The sequence below is a fragment of the Ranitomeya imitator genome, chromosome 4 (assembly GCF_032444005.1).
Source record: "Ranitomeya imitator isolate aRanImi1 chromosome 4, aRanImi1.pri, whole genome shotgun sequence".
Classification (NCBI taxonomy): domain Eukaryota; kingdom Metazoa; phylum Chordata; class Amphibia; order Anura; family Dendrobatidae; genus Ranitomeya; species Ranitomeya imitator.
This window is the reverse complement of record NC_091285.1, coordinates 483,248,597-483,274,124: the sequence shown is the minus strand read 5'-3', so window position 1 is coordinate 483,274,124 and position 25,528 is coordinate 483,248,597. Positions and strand designations below refer to the sequence as shown.

At 42.9% G+C, this 25,528-nt stretch overlaps 1 protein-coding gene across 1 annotated transcript in view; it reads right to left on the bottom strand.

Moving 5' to 3' along the window:
- The window catches only part of RFX7 (regulatory factor X7), a 133,296-nt gene that overhangs the window by 25,398 nt on the left and 82,370 nt on the right, over positions 1-25,528 (bottom strand). The window contains exons 3-6 of the mRNA XM_069765947.1: positions 21,853-21,935; positions 20,046-20,168; positions 9,412-9,528; positions 742-826 (exon numbers count right to left, since the gene is read on the bottom strand). Coding sequence (XP_069622048.1) covers positions 742-826; positions 9,412-9,528; positions 20,046-20,168; positions 21,853-21,935 — 408 coding nt within the window. The remainder of the gene's footprint in view (positions 1-741; positions 827-9,411; positions 9,529-20,045; positions 20,169-21,852; positions 21,936-25,528) is intronic.

The window sequence follows — 25,528 nt, the reverse complement described above, 5'->3', positions numbered from 1 at the left end:
AATTTTAGAATATATTAATACCCCATGTTCTGCCTATCATCGTTTTAAAAGCAGTTTATCCATAGGGATGTCATATGTCACATGACAATCCAGCAAAGGTGTGATGTTTCACAAGGTTAACAAGATGAAAGTAGAAGACTATCAAATGTTATAGTCTCATAGGCATTTAGTATGTCAGAACAACCATTCTCCCAATGCAAACTGCTACAGGTAACAAAACAGCACCTTCCAAAAAGGACAATGCTATGGTATGTTCACATATGGCAGACTGATAGAAGACTGGCTTTTTCTGTAGCACAGATTAATTTTTTGTCTTTATTACAAACTTCAGTCAGGTGTATGGGGTGGCTTGAAGTGGAGTACATTTCTGTAAGGGAAAATTAACATGCTCTCAGGTTTTATTTTATTTCCCCCAATTAGGAATCACATGGCCTCCCTGTACTGCTGTACAGGCTCCACTGGGAAACATGTTGGAAAATATTATCCCATAGAACTAATGAGATGGTACTCAGACAGTGCGAGAGCACAATTTTGGAGGCTTCGTGGAGCCGAAATCTAGTTGTGGACATCTAAGGGACAACAAAGCCCTAAGGGACATCAGACAAGAATAATTATTAAGTTTTTTTTATTATTTTTAATTTTGTTGATCAAGTAACAATTGCTTTTTTCATCTACAAATATTGATTTGTAACAGACAAGTAGAACAATAAGCCTGAGTAAAATAAAGTATCCGACTATTACCCCATCTCCCGTTTTGTTGAAATCCAGGTTAGGCAGAGAAGGCATGTGCACAAAGGCTTTCTTCCTCAATCCACTGTAGCAATACGTGATATTGTTAAGGTAAACTTCCCAAAGACACCAATGCAAGAAAAAGAAATCGGGTTAATATAAGAATTGAGATATAAAACACTCCATTCCATCATACAACGTGATTACATAGCAGAACATGCCCCAATTCCTGGGGTTGGTGCATATTAATGCTGCCTAAACAGAAGAACAAAAATCTCAATGCAAACAGTTTTTACCAGAATTCCTGGAATGCGCTAGAGGTGCTAGGCTTTTGCTTCACCACAATGCGATATGTGAATGCAACCTTCACTCCTTCCGCCAAAGCCTGTTTTCACCTTCCTGACCAGGCCAATCTTTCCAATTCTGACCACTGTCACTTTATGCGCTAATAACTGGAACACTTCAATGGATCCCACCGATTCAGAGAATGTTTTTTCATGACATAGTGTACTTTATAATAGTAGTAAATTTAGGTCATTATGATTAACGTTTATTTACAAAAATATGTAAGATTTTTTAACTTTGGCTTTTTATGTCCTGAAAACAAATAGTCATACCTCCCAAAATAACTATTAAATTACATGTAAAACATGTTTACGGTACTTTACATCAGCATCACTTTTTAAACATTTTTTTTTTATTGGTTAGGAAGTTAGAACGGTTAAAAGTTTAGCAGTAATTATTAATTTATTCAAAGAAATTTACAAATCCTATCTTCTTTCCTGCAGTGATCATGTGGCATAGATTATGTGCCGGCATAGTCGCCATGATGTAACTGTACATCAATTTGCGGGAACCCCTTTCAGATCACAAAGTAAAGTTACATCATATGTCACAAAAAAGAGGTTAAAGGAGTTGCCCAAGTCCATTCCATATCCACTCCTGGGTTATTTGGACACCAAAGAAGGGGTGTACCACCTCCATGAACTAGGTCAGAGCCCAACTGATAAATCTGTACACGAATCTCAGGAAGAAAAAAAAAACCTGTGAACTGAAGTTACATTCTACCTGTTGCACAGGCCCCAGTTTTTGTTTGGCTGGTCTTGAATGAATTGAACTGTAAAAGCTGGAACATGAACATTTAATACACGACCTGTTCAATCTAACACTGGTACGGTAGTTTTCTTCAATCTAAGTGGACACTCCGATTAACCCCTTCAAGACCCAGCCTATTTTGACCTTAAAGACCTTGCCGTTTTTTGCAATTCTGACCAGTGTCCCTTTATGAGGTAATAACTCAGGAACGCTTCAACGGATCCTAGCGGTTCTGAGATTGTTTTTTCGTGACATATTGGGCTTCATGTTAGTGGTAAATTTAGGTCAATAAATTCTGCATTTATTTGTGATAAACACGGAAATTTGGCGAAAATTTTGAAAATTTCGCAATTTTCACATTTTGAATTTTTATTCTGTTAAACCAGAGAGATATGTGACACAAAATAGTTAATAAATAACATTTCCCACATGTTTACTTTACATCAGCACAATTTTGGAAACAAAATTTTTTTTTGTTAGGAAGTTATAAGGGTTAAAATTCGACCAGCGATTTGTCATTTTTACAACGAAATTTACAAAACCATTTTTTTTAGGGACCACCTCACATTTGAAGTCAGTTTGAGGGGTCTATTTGGCTGAAAATACCCAAAAGTGACACCATTCTAAAAACTGCACCCCTCAAGGTACTCAAAACCACATTCAAGAAGTTTATTAACCCTTCAGGTGCTTCACAGCAGCAGAAGCAACATGGAAGGAAAAAATGAACATTTAACTTTTTAGTCACAAAAATGATCTTTTAGCAACAATTTTTTTATTTTCCCAATGGTAAAAGGAGAAACTGAACCACGAAAGTTGTTGTCCAATTTGTCCTGAGTACGCTGATACCTCATATGTGGGGGTAAACCACTGTTTTGGCGCACGGCAGGGCTTGGAAGGGAAGGAGCGCCATTTGACTTTTTGAATCAAAAATTGGCTCCACTCTTTAGCGGACACCATGTCACGTTTGGAGAGCCCCCGTGTGCCTAAAAATTGGAGCTCCCCCACAAGTGACCCCATTTTGGAAACTAGACGCCCCAAGGAACTTATCTAGATGCATAGTGAGCACTTTGAACCCCCAGGTGCTTCACAAATTGATCCGTAAAAATGAAAAAGTACTTTTTTTTCACAAAAAAATTCTTTTAACCTCAATTTTTTCATTTTCACATGGGCAACAGGATAAAATGGATCCTAAAATGTGTTGGGCAATTTCTCCTGAGTACACCAATACCTCACATGTGGAGGTAAACCACTGTTTGGGCACATGGTAAGGCTCGGAAGGGAAGGAGCGCCATTTGACTTTTTGAATGAAAAATTATTTCCATCGTTAGCGGACACCATGTCGCGTTTGGATAGCTCCTGTGTGCCTAAACATTGGCGCTCCCCCACAAGTGACCCCATTTTGGAAACTAGACCCCCCAAGGAACTAATTTAGATGCCTAGTGAGCACTTTAAACCCTCAGGTGCTTCACAAATTGATCTGTAAAAATGAAAAAGTAATTTTTTTTCACAAAAAAATTCTTTTCGCCTCAATTTTTTCATTTTCACATGGGCAGTAGGATAAAATGGATCATAAAATTTGTTGGGCAATTTCTCCCGAGTACGCCGATACCTCATATGTGGGGGTAAACCACTGTTTGGGCACTCGGCAGGGCTCGGAAGAGAAGGCGCGCCATTTGACTTTTTGAATGGAAAATTAGCTCCAATTGTTAGCGGACATCATGTCGAGTTTGGAGAGCCCCTGTGTGCCTAAACATTGGAGCTCCCGCACAAGTGACCCCATTTTGGAAACTAGACCCCCCAGGGAACTTATCTAGATGCATATTGAGCACTTTAAACCCCCAGGTGCTTCACAGAAGTTTATAACGCAGAGCCATGAAAATAAAAAATAATTTTTCTTTCCTCAAAAATGATTTTTTAGCCTGGAATTTCCTATTTTGCCAAGGAGAATAGGAGAAATTGGACCTCAAATATTGTTGTCCAGTTTGTCCTGAGTACGCTGATACCCCATATGTGGGGGTAAACCACTGTTTGGGCGCACGGCAGGGCTCGGAAGGGATGGCACGCCATTTGGCTTTTTAAATGGAAAATTAGCTCCAATCATTAGCGGACACCATGTCACGTTTGGAGAGCCCCTGTGTGCCTAAACATTGGAGATCCCCCAGAAATGACACCATTTTAGAAACTAGACCCCCAAAGGAACTAATCTAGATGTGTGGTGAGGACTTTGAACCCCCAAGTGCTTCACAGAAGTTTATAACGCAGAGCCATGAAAATAAAAAAAAAAATTATTTTCTCAAAAATGATCTTTTAGCCTGCAATTTTTTATTTTCCCAAGGGTAACAGGAGAAATTTGACCCCAAAAGTTGTTGTCCAGTTTCTCCTGAGTACGCTGATACCCCATATGTGGGGGTAAATCACTGTTTGGGCACATGCCGGGGCTCGGAAGTGAAGTAGTGACGTTTTGAAATGCAGACTTTGATGGAATGCTCTGTGGGCGTCACGTTGCGTTTGCAGAGCCCCTGATGTGGCTTAACAGTAGAAACCCCCCACAAGTGACCCCATTTTGGAAACTAGACCCCCAAAGGAACTTATCTAGATGTGTGGTGAGCACTTTGAACCCCCAAGTGCTTCATAGAAGTTTATAATGCAGAGCCGTGAAAATAATAAATACGTTTTCTTTCCTCAAAAATAATTATTTAGCCCAGAATTTTTTAATTTTCCCAAGGGTAACAGGAGAAATTTGACCCCAATATTTGTTGTCCAGTTTCTCCTGAGTACGGTGATACCCCATATGTGGGGGTAAACTACTGTTTGGGCACATGCCGGGGCTTGGAATTGAAGTAGTGACGTTTTGAAATGCAGACTTTGATGGAATGCTCTGCGGGTGTCACGTTGCGTTTGCAGAGCCCCTGATGTGCCTAAACAGTAGAAACCCCCCACAAGTGACCCCATTTTGGAAACTAGACCCTGAAAGGAACTTATCTAGATGTGTGGTGAGCACTTTGAACCCCCAAGTGCTTCATAGAAGTTTATAATGCAGAGCCGTGAAAATAATAAATACGTTTTCTTTCCTCAAAAATAATTATTTAGCCCAGAATTTTTTATTTTCCCAAGGGTTACAGGAGAAATTGGACCCCAAAAGTTGTTGTCCAGTTTCTCCTGAGTACGCTGATACCCCATATGTGGGGGTAAACCACTGTTTGGGCACACGTCGGGGTTCAGAAGGGAAGTAGTGACTTTTGAAATGCAGACTTTGATGGAATGGTCTGCGGGTGTCACGTTGCGTTTGCAGAGCCCCTGGTGTGCCTAAACAGTAGAAACCCCCCACAAGTGACCCCATTTTAGAAACTAGACCCCCCAAGGAACTTATCTAGATATGTGGTGAGCACTTTGAACCCCCAAGTGCTTCACAGACGTTTACAACGCAGAGCCGTGAAAATAAAAAATCATTTTTCTTTCCTCAAAAATTATGTTTTAGCAAGCATTTTTTTAGATTCACAAGGGTAACAGGAGAAATTGGACCCCAGTAATTGTTGCGCAGTTTGTCCTGAGTATGCTGGTACCCCATATGTGGGGGTAAACCACTGTTTGGGCACACGTCAGGGCTCAGAAGTGAGGGAGCACCATTTGACTTTTTGAATACGAGATTGGCTGGACTCAATGGTGGCGCCATGTTGCGTTTGGAGACCCCTGATGTGCCTAAACAGTGGTAACCCCTCAATTCTAACTCCAACACTAACCCCAACACACCCCTAACCCTAATCCCAACTGTAGCCATAATCCTAATCACAACCCTAACCCCAACACACCCCTAACCACAACACTAACCCCAACACACCCCTAACCCTAACCACAACCCTAATTCCAACCCTAACCCTAAGGCTATGTGCCCACGTTGCGGATTCGTGTGAGATATTTCCGCACCATTTTTGAAAAATCTGCGGGTAAAAGGCACTGTGTTTTACCTGCGGATTTTCCGCGGATTTCCAGTGTTTTTTGTGCGGATTTCACCTGCGGATTCCTATTGAGGAACAGGTGTAAAACGCTGCGGAATCCGCACTAAGAATTGACATGCTGCGGAAAATACAACGCAGCGTTCCCGCGCGGTATTTTCCGCACCATGGGCACAGCGGATTTGGTTTTTCATATGTTTACATGGTACTGTAAACCTGATGGAACACTGCTGCGAATCCGCAGCCAAATCAGCACCGTGTGCACATAGCCTAATTCTAAAGGTATGTGCACACGCTGCGGAAAACGCTGCGGATCCGCAGCAGTTTCTCATGAGTGTACAGTTCAATGTAAACCTATGGGAAACAAAAATCGCTGTACACATGCTGCGGAAAAACTGCACGGAAACGCAGCGGTTTACATTCCGCAGCATGTCACTTCTTTGTGCGGATTCCGCAGCGGTTTTACAACTGCTCCAATAGAAAATCGCAATTGTAAAACCGCAGTGAAATGCGCAGAAAAAAACGCGGTAAATCCGCCATAAATCCGCAGCGGTTTAGCACTGCGGATTTATCAAATCCGCAGCGGAAAAATCCGCAGAGGACCAGAATACGTGTGCACATTCCTAACCCTAACCCTAGCCCTAACCCTAACCCTAACCCTACCCCTAACCCTAGCCCTAACCCTACCCCTAACCCTACCCCTAACCCTAACCCTACCCCTAACCCTAACCCTATTCTAACATTAGTGGAAAAAAAAAAATTTCTTTTTTTATTGTCCCTACCTATGGGGGTGACAAAGGGGGGGGGTCATTTATTATTTTTTTTATTTTGATCACTGAGATATAATCTCTTTCAGTGATCAAAATGCACTTTGGAACGAATCTGCCGGCCGGCAGATTCGGCGGGCGCACTGCGCATGCGCCCGCCATTTTGGAAGATGGCGGCGCCCGGGAGAAGACGGACGGGACCACGGCTGGATCGGTAAGTATGATAGGGTGGGGGGGGACCACGGGGGGGGGATCGGAGCACGGGGGGGGGGAATCGGAGCGCGGGAGGGGTGGAACGGAGCGCGGGGGGCGTGGAACGGAGCACGGGGGGGGGGCTGGAATGGAGCACGGGGGGTGGAACATAGCGGGGGGGGTGGATCGGAGTGCAGGGGGGGTGATTGGAGCACGGGGGGGTGATTGGAGCACGGGGGGAGCGGACACGAGCACGGGGGGGAGCGGAGCACTGGACGGAGGGGAGCCGGAGCAGTGTACCGGCCAGATCGGGGGGGTGGGGGGGCGATCGGAGGGGTGGGGTGGGGGCACACTAGTATTTCCAGCCATGGCCGATGATATTGCAGAATCGGCCATGGCTGGATTGTAATATTTCACCCGTTATAATGGGTGAAATATTACAAATCGCTCTGATTGGCAGTTTCACTTTCAACAGCCAATCAGAGCGATCGTAGCCACGAGGGGGTGAAGCCACCCCCCCTGGGCTAAACTACCACTCCCCCTGTCCCTGCAGATCGGGTGAAATGGGAGTTAACCCTTTCACCCGGCCTGCAGGGACGCGATCTTTCCATGACGCCGCATAGGCGTCATGGGTCGGATTGGCACCGACTTTCATGACGCCTACGTGGCGTCAAAGGTCGGGAAGGGGTTAAAAGGGATGTCACCTTGCGAAGTACTATTTCCCTGTAGATGTAAGGTTAATCGGCAGGCAAATAGCATTTGAAGCCTGGGTAGATGGCTTACTGGAGCAACGGCTGCAAAGAGAAAAAGTCATATTCTCCCTGTAGCCATTCGATTGCAATCATCGGGGGGTCCAGGGAGTGGTTACAGTGAGCGCTCACTACACAGTGAGCCCACCGAAATCACATACCCGAACATAGACAGCCTGCTCTACACCTGCACGTTGCAAACACATAGAGAAGGCCATCGAAGTGTTGGGGGGTAAATATAGCATGCTCACTGTGTGCTGAGCACCGACTAAAACAACCCCCTGCACCTCCCTGATGAAAAGAAGCAAGAAACTACAGGGACCGTGAGACTTCATTTTCTGCCTGTTGCTGCACTTCCAGTTAGACGGCTACGCAGGGTTTAAATGCTATTTACCTGCAGCTTACACCTATAATTACAGGTAAATAGCTTTTCTCAAGGTGACAGGTTACCCTCAAGAAAACACAAAGTGCAGCTCTATTAAGTGATCGGGCATATAGCTGAATGTTGGCTGAGAACTATGTGGCCAGAATGTGACAGCCAGATATCTGGGTCCTGGATGGGTAGGGGGTCACTAAATACAGGATTAACCCAAAATAGGATGGGGGATAATATAACTATTTAACTAATCCACAGGAGTGAAGATATTTTTCCCTAGGCTATTTCTCCCTAGACACTACTTGCATTATTATTAATTTAGCAGATATTAGCGATTTAAATACCATGGTTGTAATTATTACTAATTTACCCCTGGAGTAATAATTTGGACGAATCATTGTCATTTGTCCAATATGACATTTTAGCCTGGAAAAGATGTAGTAGATCAAATTACTGTGATAAAGTGGCGAGTCCTCATCAGGATTCTCAACTAATTGTTCCCAAATATCAAAGTTTTTTTGCACACGACTTTAAAAAAAAAAAAAAAAAATGTCGAGAGGAAAGTGGGTGGTGGAAGCAGGCAGCTACAATTAGGCTATGTGCACACGTTCAGGTTTTCCGCGAAAAAAACGCATCGCGGTAAAAAAAATGAGCATGTTCATTATTTTTGCGGATTTTCTGCGTTTTTCCCGCAATTCTATGCATTTGGGGAAAAACGCACAAAATACGCTCAAAAAAAGCGAAAAACCGCATGCGGATTTCTGGCAGAAATGTCCGGTTTTTGTCAGGAAAATTTCTGCAAGAAATCCTGACGTGTGCACATACCCTTAACGTGTGCCTGCTGTTAAAGAAAATGAATATTCACTGCTCTCCACATCAATCGTCCTTCCCACCGCTATGAACTGTAGTCAGCGCCGAGAGGTGGGAGAATATTCTCGCTCTTTAATAGCGGGCACAGTGATAGCCCAGCCGCTGCAGGAGCAGAGGCTGCCTTTAACATGTGTGCCCGCTATTAAAGAGAAAGAATATTAACTGCTCTCCACTCCCATAGTCCAGTGTGTCATATATACCAGGATGGAGGGCCATGTATACCAGGATAGGGACGGGGGCCACGTATACCAGGCTGGTGTGTGATGTATACCAGGAAGGGGGGTCATGTATACATGAATAGGAGGCCATGTATACCAGGATGAGGGGGGTATGTATACCAGGATGGGGGACATTAGTACAGAATTGGAGACATTACCCCTATAACAGTGTCAGCAGTAGATTCTCCTCCCCGAAAAACAGTGCATCATGACCACATTTTTTTTTCTATTTTCCTCTTCTACAACCTAGGTGTGTCTTATAATATGAAAAATATGGTATGAACACATAAAGGTCATACAGTATAACTAATTCTGATACTACTTGTCAGTAAAGTGCATTATGAGAATTATTGCCTTCAACATGCAGTTAACATTTGCTAAATTTAGTTGAATGTAATTTACAACAACAGATGTTTTGTGAAGAAACTGTGCAGATCCGGACACACTTGAAGTAAAGGATATTTTGATTTTCCTCTTGTGCCCAGGCGACGTGCCTTCATGTTTGGAAATACATTTTTCATAATCTTTCCAAAGTCAGCAGCACTTAGTGGGTGATAGCCAAGATTGTCACAATAGCTCCTGAAAGACAAAGGGAAGGGGAACATTAATTTACGTAACAGAATTGGACAGACATTTCAAGGTAATGCCATAAAATGACACGCAAGCACTGGATCTGAGGTATTACTGCAGTCATAGCTATATATGATCATGTACTGTGCAGGCAAGAAACACTATCCAGTCGCAATGCTCAGTACAATCATCTAAGAACTATAAAAAGTGAATTTATAGTGACGATATAGTACGCACATCCTCTGATCAAGGGCTGAAGGGTTTTTCATTACATAGTGGAATGTGTTGATAACAAAAAAAACCTAAAAATAATCTACGTAAATCACAACTAATATCCCACGGCGGTCTGGAGTTGGAATGCTGCTCAAAATCAAAGTGGAAAATGAAGTTACAGGATGATCCAACTTCAGTGGAAATGCCTGAAGACAAGGAATTGATGCTCAGTAGTGTGTGTGGCCTCCACGTGCCTGTATGACCGCCCTACAACGCCTGGGCATGCTCCTGATGAGGCGGCAGATGGTCTCCTGAGGGATCTCCTCCCAGACCTGGACTAAAGCATCCGTCAACTCCTGGACAGTCTGTGGTGCAACGTGACGTTGGTGGATGGTGTGAGACATGATGTCCCCGATGTGTTCAATCGGATACAGGTCAGGGGAAGGGGCAGGCCAGTCCATAGCTTCAATGCCTTTATCTTGCAGGAACTGCTGACACACTCCAGCCACATGAAGTCTGGCATTGTCCTGCATTTTATTGTTTTATTTTAAATGGGGCGAATGGGGGGTGTTTTAGCCTTATTTTTATAAAAAAAATTTCTTCACTTTACACTTGCCGTAATAGTCTCCATGGGAGACTAGAAGCTGCGATCATCTAATCGCTTGTGCTACATAGAGCAGGACTTCAGCCCTGCTGTGTAGCAGAAATGCTCACTTGCTATGAGCGCTGACAGCTGGGTGGCGCTCATTGCTATTCTGCAATGACAACCAGAGTGGTCTGCTGCCAAAACAACGGCGACCCGCGATCATTTGACACGGACGACAAAGGGGTGGGATTCATGACGCGCTCCCGGCGCAAGTCACTGTCAGAGATTGACAGCCGCATCTAACATATTAATAGCAGTGGGTGGATCGCGATTCCACCTGCGGCTGTCAGGGGCACATAGCAGCTAATGAAATCAGCTGACATGTGCCAAAAAGTTGCAGGCTCACTGCCGGAGCGCACAGAAATCAGGGGGAGACAACCTTCGACTTAACTATATGTCTAAGGTTGGAAAGTGGTTAAGTGGTGAAGATTTTTTGGAAAATTTGTATGAAATTGTTTTGCCTTTGTTGTCATTTTCTGAAACCAGTTGTGGGTGGTGCAGCGCTCGACTTGAGGCTGTTAAAGGAACATGATAACCGATTAAATAAGTCATCGTGTGCGGGGAAAGATGTGAGCTCAGCGTGTGACCCGCATCAAAGTCAGGGACACGACATAGGACGTGAAGAAGATAAAAGGAATCTGACAGAAGGATTTCACACCCCAAACTATTTTACATGCACACGAAACTCTTTCAAAGACAAATCTAGCAACTCCTTTACATGGCCAGTCCGCTCCTTTGTTACTGAGAAAAATCTGCATTTGAATTGATACGCAAATGAGGCTGAAGATCTAAAATCTTTGTCACTCCAGCTCTATTTTACGCCTAGCGCTGCTTCCTCCTGCTTGACTTATAGCTCCTTTGTCTGCAGTCACACAGCAAAAAGGCCGTCAGTCAATCAGGAAAAGGCAGAACGGGGCGAAAATAGAGCTGGAGTGACGAGACTTCAGATCTACAGCCTCATTTGCAGTTCAATTTAAAACCTATTTCTCAGTAACAATAGCACAGATAAGCCATGTAAAGGTATTGCTTGAGTTGTCTTTGAAAAAGCTACATTTTGTTGGGGTGGCGTGGGTGGATAGGGGAATTCTTGCAGTCAGATTCCATTTTAACTTCCTGTTTCGGGACATTCACTAATACATTAGCCACAAAGAACAGACTGGCCGCATCTTTTGTATTGAAGCATCTAATGAGTGTGTGCACAGGTCATTGTGAAGGAAGGGGGAGCAGCGTCACCTGTGATTTTGATTGGTGGATCCTGTGTTATCAGCCGTGTATAGAGGCATAACCCGTCAGTGTAATCCTGCCTATGATGTAAGCAACTTGCTGAAAACTTCTTGAAAGGTCAGGAGTTAAGAGTCTATGTAAAAATTGCATGATTACTATTCTTTTTTTTTTCACAATGAACATTTAACAACAATAAAGGGATTTTGAAAAGATTCTCCTCCCCCTTACCCCCCCCCCCCCCCCCCCCGCAATATATTCCAACATTACCAAACCCCCCCCCCCTTCTCCCCATTTAGACAGCTCATGCTCTTCCCTTGGCATATCGTATACTGGCATATACTATGTTTACTATTCTTTAAAAGATAATAATTGTTATCTTGAAAAAGGACTTTTTTTTAAATACACATTTAAACAAACCCGATTTAAACAATAAGTCAGGTTCTGATGACAGCTTGCTTAAATTTTGGGAAATATAAGAATACAGTGCAATTTAGAAAGATCGCAGTGAGGTGTGTCAAGCTCATACATGTTCAAGAGCCATGTGAAGTATATATAATTAAAAAAAACCTCGAAATTGAGATTCCCAACACGAAAACCCTTTCTGCAAAAAAAAAAAAAAAAAAAAAAAAAAAGAATGTTTATTGTCAAACACGTACTTACTATAATTGGATTTGCTGTGTCTGTGACCTAATCTATTAAGGGGATTGTGTCACCAGATTTTTGTTACCAAATGTTGGAGCAACAGGGTATAGTGCAGAGAACCCAATTACACAGATTTGTCACTTACTGGGCTGCTTAGTGTGGTTTTGATAAAAATCACTGTTCTATTAGGAAATTTTCACTAGAGGGCTAGTAAACCTGCTGCCATGTAGTCCTCCATATTCATGAGCTCTATATAATACCACCCCACCACTGATTGGCAGTTTTCTGCCTATGCACTGTGTACACAGAAAGCTGCCAATCAGCGGTGTGGGCAGGGTTATACAGAGCTCAGCACTAAAGAGAACTGCTAGTTCTGCAGCAGATAAATCAGTACCCCTACATCATTCTGCTATATCAGATGAAGGACCAAAAACCTGGTAACACATTTTCCTTTAATAAAGTCTGAAAGAATAGAATGCACCACAGAATCGCACCCACATAAATTACATGGAGTACCTAGAAGCACACATGGGGTCAGCTATTATGAAAGATCTGCTAATAACATTCAAATAACTGAAATTGGGGATTCTTAATCGATACCTTGATAAAAATTGCCTTCCATCATCGTAAGCCTGACACTAAAGGCCTTCTGATTGCCATGAGCATGTTACAGTAGCCTGGAGGCCACAGTAGGCTAAATAAAATAAAAATACCTCTTCACATGTGAGAAAACATGAGGTGCTGAAGTCTTTAGGTTTAAAGCTGCAGGTGTCCATGTGCATCATGATAGGGAGCGAAGGTGATGACGCGGATGGAAAAAAGCTGACCATGACTGACAATGTGTGGAGGATTTTAAGGACGTGAGAAACCTACAAGTGTGTGTCAGCAATCTTCAGCTTTAAACGGAGAGCGAGCATAAAAACAAAGACAGCTGCAAGAGTAATATGAGATGGAAAATTTGGAAAGGACAGATATATTTGTATATCATCAGCATGCAGTCGATACTCAAACCCAAACACATTAATCAGTCGCCTAAAAACTATATATACACCCACGGCTCAAAAACATTATGGGAGTGCTTGGACATCACAGTATGATCCCAAGTCAATGAAACTTCAGGGATATCGATCTGTCCAGTGAGGAAATAAAAAGGATTGCAAGTCATTGTCACCCTTGTGGAGCAAATGAAAGTGACAACAGGTACAGGCATCTTGCCAAAAGAGGAACGGTATTGCAGGTGGCAGCTACAGACAATTACTCTTTCCTGACTGGTTCCTCTCTAGTTTTAGGTTGAGACACTGCCTGGTAGGTAGCACTGGTAGCCCAGCTCCTCTAGGAAGGCACATTCCATTCATACGTGCCACCTCTAGAAGGTTTTCCATGTTTCACAGCAAAGCCACAAGAGCATGGAGAAGATACCAAGATACAGGCAATCACACAATCATGTTTGGAGAGGTCCCTAGAGGGGCATCAACCAAGCAGCAAGACTGGTATCTGCTTTGTGCAAGGAGGAGTACTGCCAGAGCCCTACATAGCACATGTTTATAACCAAATGCTCAGACACAGCCTACATGGAGATGGCATGAGGGTCTGATGTCTTCTAGTAGGACCTGTGCTCACAGCCAGGCACTATGCAGCTCAACTGGAGGTTGGACAGTGATGCTCTGAGAAGGCATATTCTTGGAATGTCACACAAACCTCCATAAGTAGTAAAACAATGCCATAACTGCTGTTGGGTGCAGGGGTGAAATCCTCAGAGCCTTTGATAAAGGACAATATATGACCTCATGTAGCCAGTGTGTAGGCAGGCTATGGATGACAAAGGCAATGACGTCACTACCTGGCACTCGCTCCAAAATCCAATAGAGAACCTCTAGGACATTATATATAGGTGCAGGAGATGTTGCACAACAAACTGACCAAAAGCTCACAAATGCCATGATCCAGGTCTGGAAGGAGATCCCTAGGACCCTCTTCATCTCATCTGGAGCCTACCTAGATACTGTCGGGAGGTCATACTGGCAAGCCGTGAAAAACTTGCCTTTGAGTTACCTTTTTTGCTTTGATTTTTTGGAAGTGATTTGGAATCCAACCATTACTTGACTGATGATTTTGGTTTCCACTGACCGTTGAGATGTCATTTGACACAATTTGTATCAGTAAAGATTTAGGCTATGTGCACACGTTGTGAAATTACAGTGGAAATTAACCGTGGCAATTCTGCAACTCCCTGCAGCAGGAAATACGCATGCGGAATTGGCATGCGTATTCCCGTTAAACACTAGCGTTTTCCAAGCATAATTAGCTTGCAGAATGCTAGCATTTCCCAAGCGATCTGTAGCATTGCTTGGAAAACTGATTGACAGGGTGGGCGCACTTGTCAAACATAGTGTTTGACAAGTGTGATCAACTTTTTACTATTGATGCTGCCTATGCAGCATCAATAGTAAAAAGATATAATGTTAAAAATAATTAAAAAAAAATAAAAAAAATCATGATATTCTCACCTTCCGGCGGTTCCCGCAGCCTTCCAGATCCTTGCGATGCTCCCGTTCCCAGCGATGCCTTGCGACTATGACCCCAGATGACGTAGCATCACGCGAGACCGCTACGTCATCACAGGTCATTGTCGCAAGGCATCGCTGGGAACGGGAGCTGCCGGGAGCATCGCTAAGGCCTGGGCTGGATGCGGGGGGCCGCCAGAAGGCGAGTATATAACCATTTTTTTATTTTCATTTTTTTTTAGGGCCTGGAGGAGAGTCTCCTCTCCTCCACACCCGGGTACCATCTGCACATGATCCGCTTACTTTGTGCATGGTGGGCATAGCCCCATGCGGGAAGTAAGCGGATCAATGTATTCCTATGTGAGCGGAATCAACGCGATTCCGCACAAGGAATGAGCATGCTGCGTATCCCATTGAATTCAATGGGCTGTGTTGTGTATGCATTTTCGCAGTGTTTATGCGGCGAAAAAACGCGGCAAATCCGCAACGTGTGCACATAGCCTTACATCTTGAATTTGTTTGTTCATTGAAAGCCAACAAGTGATTTAAGTGTCCTCTTAATTTATTTGAATAACATATAAAGATTGTCTCTAGTTTCCATACACATTGCATTTATATATGAAAGACAGTGACACGGAGGGTGTGGTACAGGGATGCCATAGAATTGGGTAATAAAAAAAAATCTCAGTTGCTATTATTACAACTTGCTAGGATTCTTCCCACTTTTCAACCCAAACCATACTGATCTTAACCCCTTAACCCCCAAGGGTGGTTTGCACGTTAATGACCGGGCCAATTTTTACAATTCTGACCACTGTCCCTTTATGAAGTTATAACTCTGGAATGCTTCAACGGATCCCAGTGATTCTGACACTGTTTTCTCGTGACATATTATACTTCATGATTATGGTACAATTTCTTTGATATTACCTGCGTTTATTTGTATAAAAAAAAGCAGCAAAACACGGCAGAGGTTCTTATCTGCCTAGGCCTCCAAACAAATGCACTAACAGGATGCAGTGGACCCATGTGGTAAAATAGAAACACAGGTGCAGCATAACCGATGACGCAGCCACTCACCAGCTACCAAACTAATGGAGGGGGTGGCTGCTTGGCACATAGCTGCACATAAAAACTTGTATGTGGCGCTGTTCACACAATGGAGATGTACAGCATCCAGGCAGGCCTAGTAGTGACACCCTTCTATTAGATCAGGCGGGCCTGCCCAGCGCTAAACAAATACACCCCATGTGAACAGACACCACAGTTTACAAGCAGAAAATGGGCCCAACTGCATCCCGAAAAAAAGTGCAAAAAACACATAAAAAAACCTGTGTTTCTATTTTACCACATGGGTCCACTGCATCCTGTTAGTGCATTTGTTTGGAGGCCTAGGCAGGTAAGAACCTCTGCCGTGTTTTGCTGCTGTTTTTTCTAATTTTTGGAGGATCTCTGAATCCTCTTTTTGTGCTTTTGCTGTTTAGAGATAGGACTCATAAGCGTGAGGACCCTTGACGTGGGTTATGAGCTTGCGTATTTTGGCCAGAATATAAACCAATACCTCACATAATATATATATTTTTTTTATGTGTTTTTTGCCCTTTTTTTCGGGGTGCAGTTGGGCCCATTTTCTGCTTGTAAACTGTGGTGTCTGTGCACATGGGGTGCATTTGGATAGCGCTGGGCAGGCCCGCCTGATCTAATAGAAGGGTGTCACTACTAGGCCTGCCTGGATGCTGTGCATCTCCATTGTGTGAACAGCGCCACATACAAGTTTTTATGTGCAGCTATGTGCCAAGCAGCCACCCCCTCCATTAGTTTGGTAGCTGGTGAGTGGCTGCGTCATCGGTTATGCTGCACCTGTGTTTCTATTTTACCACATGGGTCCACTGCATCCTGTTAGTGCATTTGTTTGGAGGCCTAGGCAGGTAAGAACCTCTGCCGTGTTTTGCTGCTGTTTTTTCTAATTTTTGGAGGATCTCTGAATCCTCTTTTTGTGCTTTTGCGGTTTAGAGTTTATTTGTATAAAAAACGGAAATTTAGCGAAAAGTTTGAAAATTTCGCAATTTTCCAACTTTGAATTTTAATGCAATTAAATCACAGAGATATGTTACACAAAATACTTAATGAGTAACATTTCCCACATGTCTACTTTACATCAGCACAATTTAGGAACCAAATTTTTTTTTTGTTAGGGAGTTATAAGGGTTAAAAGTTGACCAGCAATTTCTCATTTTTACAACACCAATTTTTTTTTAGGGACCACATCTCATTTGAAGTCATTTTGAGGGGTCTATATAACAGAAAATAACCAAGTGTGACACCATTCTAAAATCTGCACCCCTCAAGGTGCTCAAAACCACATTCAAGAAGTTTATTAACCCTTCAGGTGTTTCACAGGAATTTTTGGAATGTTTAAATAAAAATGAACATTTAACTTTTTTTCACAAAAAATTTACTTCAGCTCCAATTTGTTTTATTTTACCAAGGGTAACAGGATAAAATGGACCCCAAAAGTTGTTGTACAATTTGTCCTGAGTACGCCGATATCTCATATGTGGGGGTAAACCACTATTTGGGCGCATGGCAGAGCTTGGAAGGGAAGGAGCGCCATTTGACTTTTCAATGCAAAATTGACTGGAATTGAGATGGGACGCCATGTTGCATTTGGAGAGCCCCTGATGTGCCTAAACATTGAAACCCCCCACAAGTGACACCATTTTGGAAAGTAGACCCCCCTAAAGAACTTATCTAGATGTGTGGTGAGCACTTTGACCCATTAAGTGATTCACAGAAGTTTATAAATGCAGAGCCGTAAAAATACAAAATCATATTTTTTCACAAATATGATCTTTTCGCCTCCAATTTTTTTATTTTCCCAAGGGTAAGAGAAGAAATTGGACCCCAAAAGTTGTACAATTTGTCCTGAGTACGCCGATACCCCATATGTGGGGGTAAACCACTGTTTGGGCGCATGGGAGAGCTCGGAAGGGAAGGAGCGCCGTTTAACTTTTCAATGCAAAATTGACAGGAATTGAGATGGGACGCCATGTTGCGTTTGGAGAGCCACTGATGTGCCTAAACATTGAAACCCCCCACAAGTGACACCATTTTGGAAAGTAGACCCCCTAAGGAACTCATCTAGATGTGTTGTGAGAGCTTTGAACCCACTTACACAAAAGGGGTGGAGGGCACCATCCATTTACGAATAATTTGTAGAAATACAAGGAAAAAGGGGGTCAACCCAAACTTGACAATCTAAGTACAATTGAAGAAAAGAGAAGCAGCGTCAAGTTATAGAGCGGGGACCACCACTTATAATAAAAGTTTAATTTATTAGTCAACCAACAAACCACATAAACACCAACAAATAAAACCATTTAAAACCTCAACTACAGTGAGTCCTGGGTACCAAAAAAGGAAGGAGCTTTGAACCCCCAAGTGTTTCACTACAGTTTATAACGCATAGCCGTGAAAATAAAAATCTTTTTTTTTTCCACAAAAATTATTTTTTAGCCTTCAAAAGTTGTTGTCCAATGTGTCCTGAGTACGCGGATATCCCATATGTTATTCTTCACGTCAGTACGATTACAGCGATACCTCATTTATATCATTTTTTCATGTTTTGGCGCTTTTATACGATAAAAACTATTTTATAGAAAAAATAATTATTTTTGCATCGCTTTATTCTGAGGACTATAACTTTTTTCTTTGATAACGCTGTATGGCGGCTCGTTTTTCGCGAGACATGATGACGTTTTCAGTGGTACCATGGTTATTTATATCCATTTTTTTGATCGCGTGTTATTCCACTTTTTGTTTGGCGGTATGATAATAAAGCGTTGTTTTTTGCCTCTTTTTTTTTTTACGACCAGTTCACTGAAGGGGTTAACTAGTGGGACAGTTTTATAGATCGGTTCGTTACGGACGCGGCGATACTAAATATGTGTACTTTTATTGTTTTTTTTTTTTATTTAGATAAAGAAATGTATTTATAGGAACAATATATATATATATATATATATATATATATATATATATATATACATATATACATATATATATATGGAACTTTTTGTTTATTTATTTATTTTTTTACACATGTGAATATTTTTTTTTTACACTATAACATTGCCCCAGGGGGGTCATCATGTTATAGTGTAAGATCGCTGATCTGACACTTTGCTGTGCACTGTTTCAGATAAGCGATCTGACGTGCAGTCCTACAGGCTTACCAGCGCTTGCTCTGAGCAGGCGCTGGTAAGCCACCTCCCTGCAGGACCCGGATACAGCCCCGCGGCCATTTTGGATCCGGGCCTGCTGCAGGGAGGAGGAGGTAAGAGACCCTAGCAGCAATGCGATCACATCGCGTTGCTCCGGGGGTCTCAGGGAAGCACACAGGGAGCCCCCTCCCTGCGCGATGCTTCCCTATACCGCCGGAACACTGCATCCGTGACCGCTCCTTGCATCCGTGACCGCTCCTGGCACCTAGTGCCGGATGTCAGCTGCGATAGTCAGCTGACACCCGGCCGCGATCGGCCGCGCTCTCCCCGTGAGTGCGGCCGATCGCATGACGTACTATCCCGTCGGTGGTCAAATGGGCCCACCCTGGATAGTACGTCTAATGTCAGAAAGGGGTTAAAGAACTGTCCAATTGTCTTGTGCTACAATGATGAAATGCTGATCATGCTCAAGTGATCACTGCAGCAGGTTACTGGCCTCAGCGGTGATACCTGCATGGACACTAATTGGCTGCAGCGGTTTGTGTCATGGTCTGGATACCATCATTGCTAGAAAAATCCAGGAATCAGGTGGGATACTAAAGCAGCCAGAAAACTAAAAGATTAAGGGTGTTTTTTTGTTTGTTTGGTTTTACTTTACTACTGCATCTCCTGCCTTAGATTTTTTTTTAGTCTTGACAACTTCAGGAAATTAAAATTTACCCTGCAAAAAAAAATAATTAGAAAGCAGAGCCAAATATATAAATTAACGGTTTCAGAGCAGTGGGTAGCGGGTTCAAAAACACAGTAGGTAACTCAATGTACTATGGACGTGAGTTCTGCTAAATCAGAGGTCCCCAACTCCAGTCCTCAAGGCCCACCAACATGTCATGTTTTCAGGATTTCCTTAGTCTAGCCCAGGTAATAATTGCATCACCTGTGCAATGCAAAGGAAATCCTGAAAACATGACCTGTTGGTGGGCCTTGAGGACTGGAGTTGGGGACCTCTGTGCTAAATGACAATACAACAGTCCAATAAGGGTACAGCAGATCTACACAACAGCTGGATGCACTTACTTATACTCATCATAAACCTCCTGCTTTGGCAGAGAAGTCTCTGGGTGCTCCTCTAAGGTATTCCGAATCCACGAGAATGCATGCGTTTGCTGAGCTCGACTAGATGACAGTGAGCTCTGATCACTGAAAAGCAACAGTAAAAAGAATAAGCATGAAACTTTTTTTTCTTTGATTAATACAAAAATAGGTCATCCTTGGACATTTCTTGAAATAGTATCTTCATGAAGTCAGCAAACATTATATGATGTAAGCAGGGAATCATTAAAGGGATTTTCTGTTTAAAACTTCCCAAAACTCTGCCTTGCTCACCCTCCCCAAGTCTAGTCTGTGCCGTTGATCGTGATGTCTGTTATTGTCTGCAGTCACTTCAGTAGCACTGCAGGAAAAATCAGTGAGCCCAGCAGATCGTATCATTATCATCTTGCTTAGAGTCACTGATTGGCTGTGCAGTGCTACTGACCTGACATCAGCACTGCAGCCAATAACAGACACCGGTGAACAGTTCACAGCAGCCGGTCTCGCGAAGCCCAGCAGTGGCTGCTGCTCCAGTCTATGGAACTGAGCTCTCTGAATGGGGAGCTCCATAGAAAGGATGAAAGACTGGGATCATCATGGGACTTCCATATCATGAATTACAGCGGACTCTGTGGATTATTATTTTTTTATTATTATTTTTTAATAAATGGGGGGAAAGGGAAATTGTTGCGTTTGTTTTTCTTTTTTCGTCTCTTTTTACTTACAGGGTTAAAGGGTGTTCTAGACACATCTCCATTACTAAGCCGTGGGCTTGATGTCATCAAACATTACGCAGTTGATATCAACCCCACAATCTCATTACACTGATTGCCACCGCTCCAGGGCAATCAGGAAGAGCCGAGGCTAAGAGCAAAAATTGGCACGTCTAGTACATACGCCATTTATGGGGCGACTGAGGTCAAGTCTTATTAGGCTGAGAAGGGGCCAATATCCTTAGCCCTTCCCAGCCTATAAATATTAGTCCCAGCTGTCTACTTTGCCTAAGCTGGTTATTAAAACTAAGGGGGACCCCAAGTAATTTTTAGAGTTAACCCATTTTTAATAACCAGAAAAAGCAAAGAAAACACATGTGAGAACAGCGGGGTCACATTAGGCAGGAGCCATCGGATGCGGCTAAAGCCTGTGCCCGCTGCTAAAAAGAAACTGGCAATTAATGTTAATTTCTCTTATAGCATGCAGTAACAGCCGTAGCTGCCGGGCTATCACGGTTGCCCGCTCAGTAAGATAATCAATATTCACCTCTCTCCACTCCCATATGCGTAGAGAGAGGTGAATATTCATTCCCTTAATGAGCAAGGACACGTGATTGCTTGGCCACAGGAGCTGCTGGCACTGGAACGAGATGCTGCGAGGGAGCGCAGCAAAGGTAAGTTTTTTTTTAATGCTTTTCTCATGTGGGCCACGCATGCAAGGATGGGGATGAGGAACCATGCAGAAAAGGATAGAAAAGGATGGGAATAAAGAGCCAGCAGACAAGGATGGGAATAAAGAGCCAGCAGACAAGGATGGGGATAAGGAGCCATGCAGACAAGGATGGAAATTAGGAGCCAGCAGACAAGGACAGGGATAAGGAGCCATGCAGACAAGGATGGGAATAAGGAGCCATGCAGACAAGGATGGGGTTGAGGAACCATGCATACCCGGATGGGGATGAGGGGACAATGCATACCCGGCTATACTCGAGTCAATAAGTTTTCCCAGTTTTCTGTGGCAAAATTAGGTGCCTCAGCTTATACTCGGGTCGGCTTATACGTATATTGAAAGGACATACCTTTTCTCCACATTGCTAGGACCAGAAGGCAGCTGGAGGTAGAGGTAGAGTTTCTCAAGATCTGTAAACTTCTCAACTTCTTGCTACAGAAATAAAAATGTAAAGTACAATAGTTAAAAAAAAAACATTAAATAAAATAAATATTGTACAAGTATTCTATTCATACCAGAAAACACTAAACCTAGAAAGAAATAAAATTAAAGGACAATCACTAGCACAGCTTTTGAAAAATTGTGAGTCATGGACTTTTTCTTCATATTTCACCTAAAAGGAAAGGTAAGTGAAACATGAATGCCGGGATCATCAAGCTGTTAAATGCTAGACGACCCCAGACTAAAGGTACCTTCACACTGAACGATATCGCTAGCGATCCGTGACGTTGCAGCGTCCTGGCTAGCGATATCGTTGAGTTTGACAGGCAGCAGAGATCAGGATCCTGCTGTGCCATCGTTGGTCGGAGCAGAAAGTCCAGAACTTTATTTCATCGCTGGACTCCCGCAGACATCGCTGAATCGGTGTGTGTGATGCCGATTCAGCGATGTCTTCACTGGTAACCAGGGTAAACATCGGGTTACTAAGCGCAGGGCCGCGCTTAGTAACCTGATGTTTACCCTGGTTACCAGCGTAAACGTAAAAAAAAAAAAAAACACTACATACTTACATTCCAGTGTCTGTCCTCCGGCGCTGTGCTTCTCTGCACTGTGTAAGCGCCGGCCGGAAAGCAGAGCACAACGGTGATGTCACCGCTGTGCTTTCCGGCTGGCGCTTACAGTCAGTGCAGAGAAGCACAGCGCCGGGGGACAGACACCAGAATGTAAGTATGTAGTGTTTGTTTTTTTTTACATTTACGCTGGTAACCAGGGTAAACATCGGGTTACTAAGCGCGGCCCTGCGCTTAGTAACCCGATGTTTACCCTGGTTACCAGGGGACTTCGCATAGTTGGTCGCTGGAGAGCTGTCTGTGTGACAGCTCTCCAGCGACCACACAGCGACGCTGCAGCGATCGGGATCGTTGTCTAGATCGCTGCAGCGTCGCTAAATGTGACGGTACCTTAATGTGAAGGGCGGAAATCAGCAGAGGTTTGCGTATGGCCAGTCTTCACTGCCTCACAAGATCATAATGCTGGAAATGCAGACATTGATCACCCTTATTAGGAAGGGACAGAGCGACTGAGGTTCTAGTCCCTTTGACACTGAGCCTGCTCTGGTCTCAGTGTTTTGGCTGCTGTGGGGACGTCCCATTGACAGGGTACATTACCACTGAAGACAACACTACGCTTAGGGTCTTATACTGTCTATATTGGCAAAGCAGCTCAGTTCAGTGACTGACTGCAGCGCTGATGTGAGCTGTCAATAAATATCACTGATGCAGCCAAAACCCAAAACCAGGGCAGCAACGTGGATCTTGCACCATAATGTACCAAGATCCAGGTGTGTACATTCTTTACCTAAATTTATTACATGTGATAAAACATAAACCTAAAGACTACTCTGGTATCAGTAGTTCTGCATCATGTTTCTATTCCGAGAACTGCAGTAGTTTTCCCTGCTAACACGCAAACCTGCTTTCAGCTATTGCAAACATCTTGGTAACAGATTTATTATACTGCTGGCTGCTTATGTATTTGGCAGGATGACACAAAATGTTGTCCAAATCTAATGAATGCTTAGTATAACAAAGCATCAAGTCCGACGAAGGCTTTATTTTCCTGAACTGCATATTTACATCATCTATTTGCAGAAAACAAGACAGTGACACAGATTTCAGGGGAACCACAAATACAATGGGCAATACAAAGTGCCAAAATGGACTTTTTCTATACTTCAAGGATGATTTACAGTTTCTTCCTCTGGTCTCGACCCCTACCTAAGATGTCCACATGAGTAAGATGTCCACTAAGGCCCTTTGTAAAAAAAAAAAAAAGGCCTGTGTCTTGAAGCAACAATCCCTTTAAAGGGGTATTTCCAGCTCCAGGATCCAGTCAAAATGTGTGGTAAGTATAATAATAATAATAAGATTAGCAAATACCTCAAATTAGAGATGTAGTATGGTTCTTCTAATTCACTATGTCGCTTATCCTATGTGCAGGACATTGCAGTAGCTTAGGTATTATGACCACTCATATAGTGACAGTTGTTAGTGGTCGTAACCATAGATATCCAAGCTACTGCAATGCTCTGTGCATTGGAAAACGACATAGCGAATCACAAGGGAATAACCTTCTGGACGGGGTCACACTTGCGTGAGCAATGCTAGAAACTCACGTGAGTCTCTCGCCTCAATACCCGGCACTGCCGCCAACACTCAGGACCGGAGCGTTCAGCTGCATAGAAATACATGCAGCCGCACATTCCGGCGCTGAGTGCCGGCGGCAGTGCCGGGTATTGATGCACAAGTTTCTCGCATTGCACTCAAATGTGTGACCCCGGCCTTTAAGCCCTTAGTGACGGAGCCAAATTTTTGAAATGTGACCAGTGTCACTTTATGTGGTAATAACTCTGCAACGATTCAACAAATCCCAGTGATTGAGATTTTTTTTTGTGACACATTATACTTTATGATAATGGTAAATTTAGGTCAATATGTTTTGTGTTTATTTATAAAAAATATCAAAAATTTGAGAAAAATGTTAAAAAATTAGCAATTTTCAAGATTTGAATGATTATCCCTTTAATCCAGATGGTCATACCACAAAAAAAAATTAATAAATAACATTTCCCACGTTTGCCTTACATCAGCATCATTTGTAAAATGGTATTTTATTTTTTTAGCATTTGAGGAGGTTTAAAAATGTAGCAGTAATTTTTCATTTTTTCAAGGAAATTTACTAAATTTATTTTTTTAGGGACTTAAACATGTTTGAAGTGACTTTAGGGGTCTCATATATTGGGAAACCCCAAAACGTGACACCATTTTAAAAACAGCACCCCCTGACATATCGAAAACTGCTGTCAGGTAGTTTATTAACCCTTCAGGTGCTTTTCAGGAATTAATGCAAAGTGGCATGACAAATGAAAATGTGTATTTTTACCACCTAAATGTCTCTAACTTTTGAACAGATTACTACAGCAATCAGACTCTAAGGCCGCTATTTGGTCATGAATTGCCATGGCAAACATCAGGACCACACAATCATGATCTGAGGGCACCAATTGGGATAAAGAGGAAGCCCCCACACTCTGTTAACCATTTATAATGATGTAGTCACTATTTACACCAGCATCTAAGGTGTTAAACAGATTTGGACGGTGCAAACACTGATCATGGCTGATGCAGAAAGTTGTCAGCTGTAGTGCACAACCGACGGATGCTGGATTGTTAACTGTATGGGGAGGCTATTCTCTTATATCTCAGGTCAGTTAAAAGGCGTAATGGCTGTCATTAAAGGGTTAAGGTCTCATTCAGACATCCGTTATTATTCTAATACGCAAAAAAACAGTTGATTTTCAACAGTGTTTTAGATCAGATCATCATTATTGTTTGGTCAGCGTCAGTCTTTACCAGCAGCAATTAATCAGTGATTTATTTCTGTGAAATGCAAATCTTCTATCTACAATAATGTTAAAAATGGAGAGCACACAGAATGCAATGTGTTCTGTCAGTGACTTTTCCTTTGATCTGTTACTCTGATACAAAAATAGTTCATGTCTCTGATTTCTTGCAAACAATCCCCAA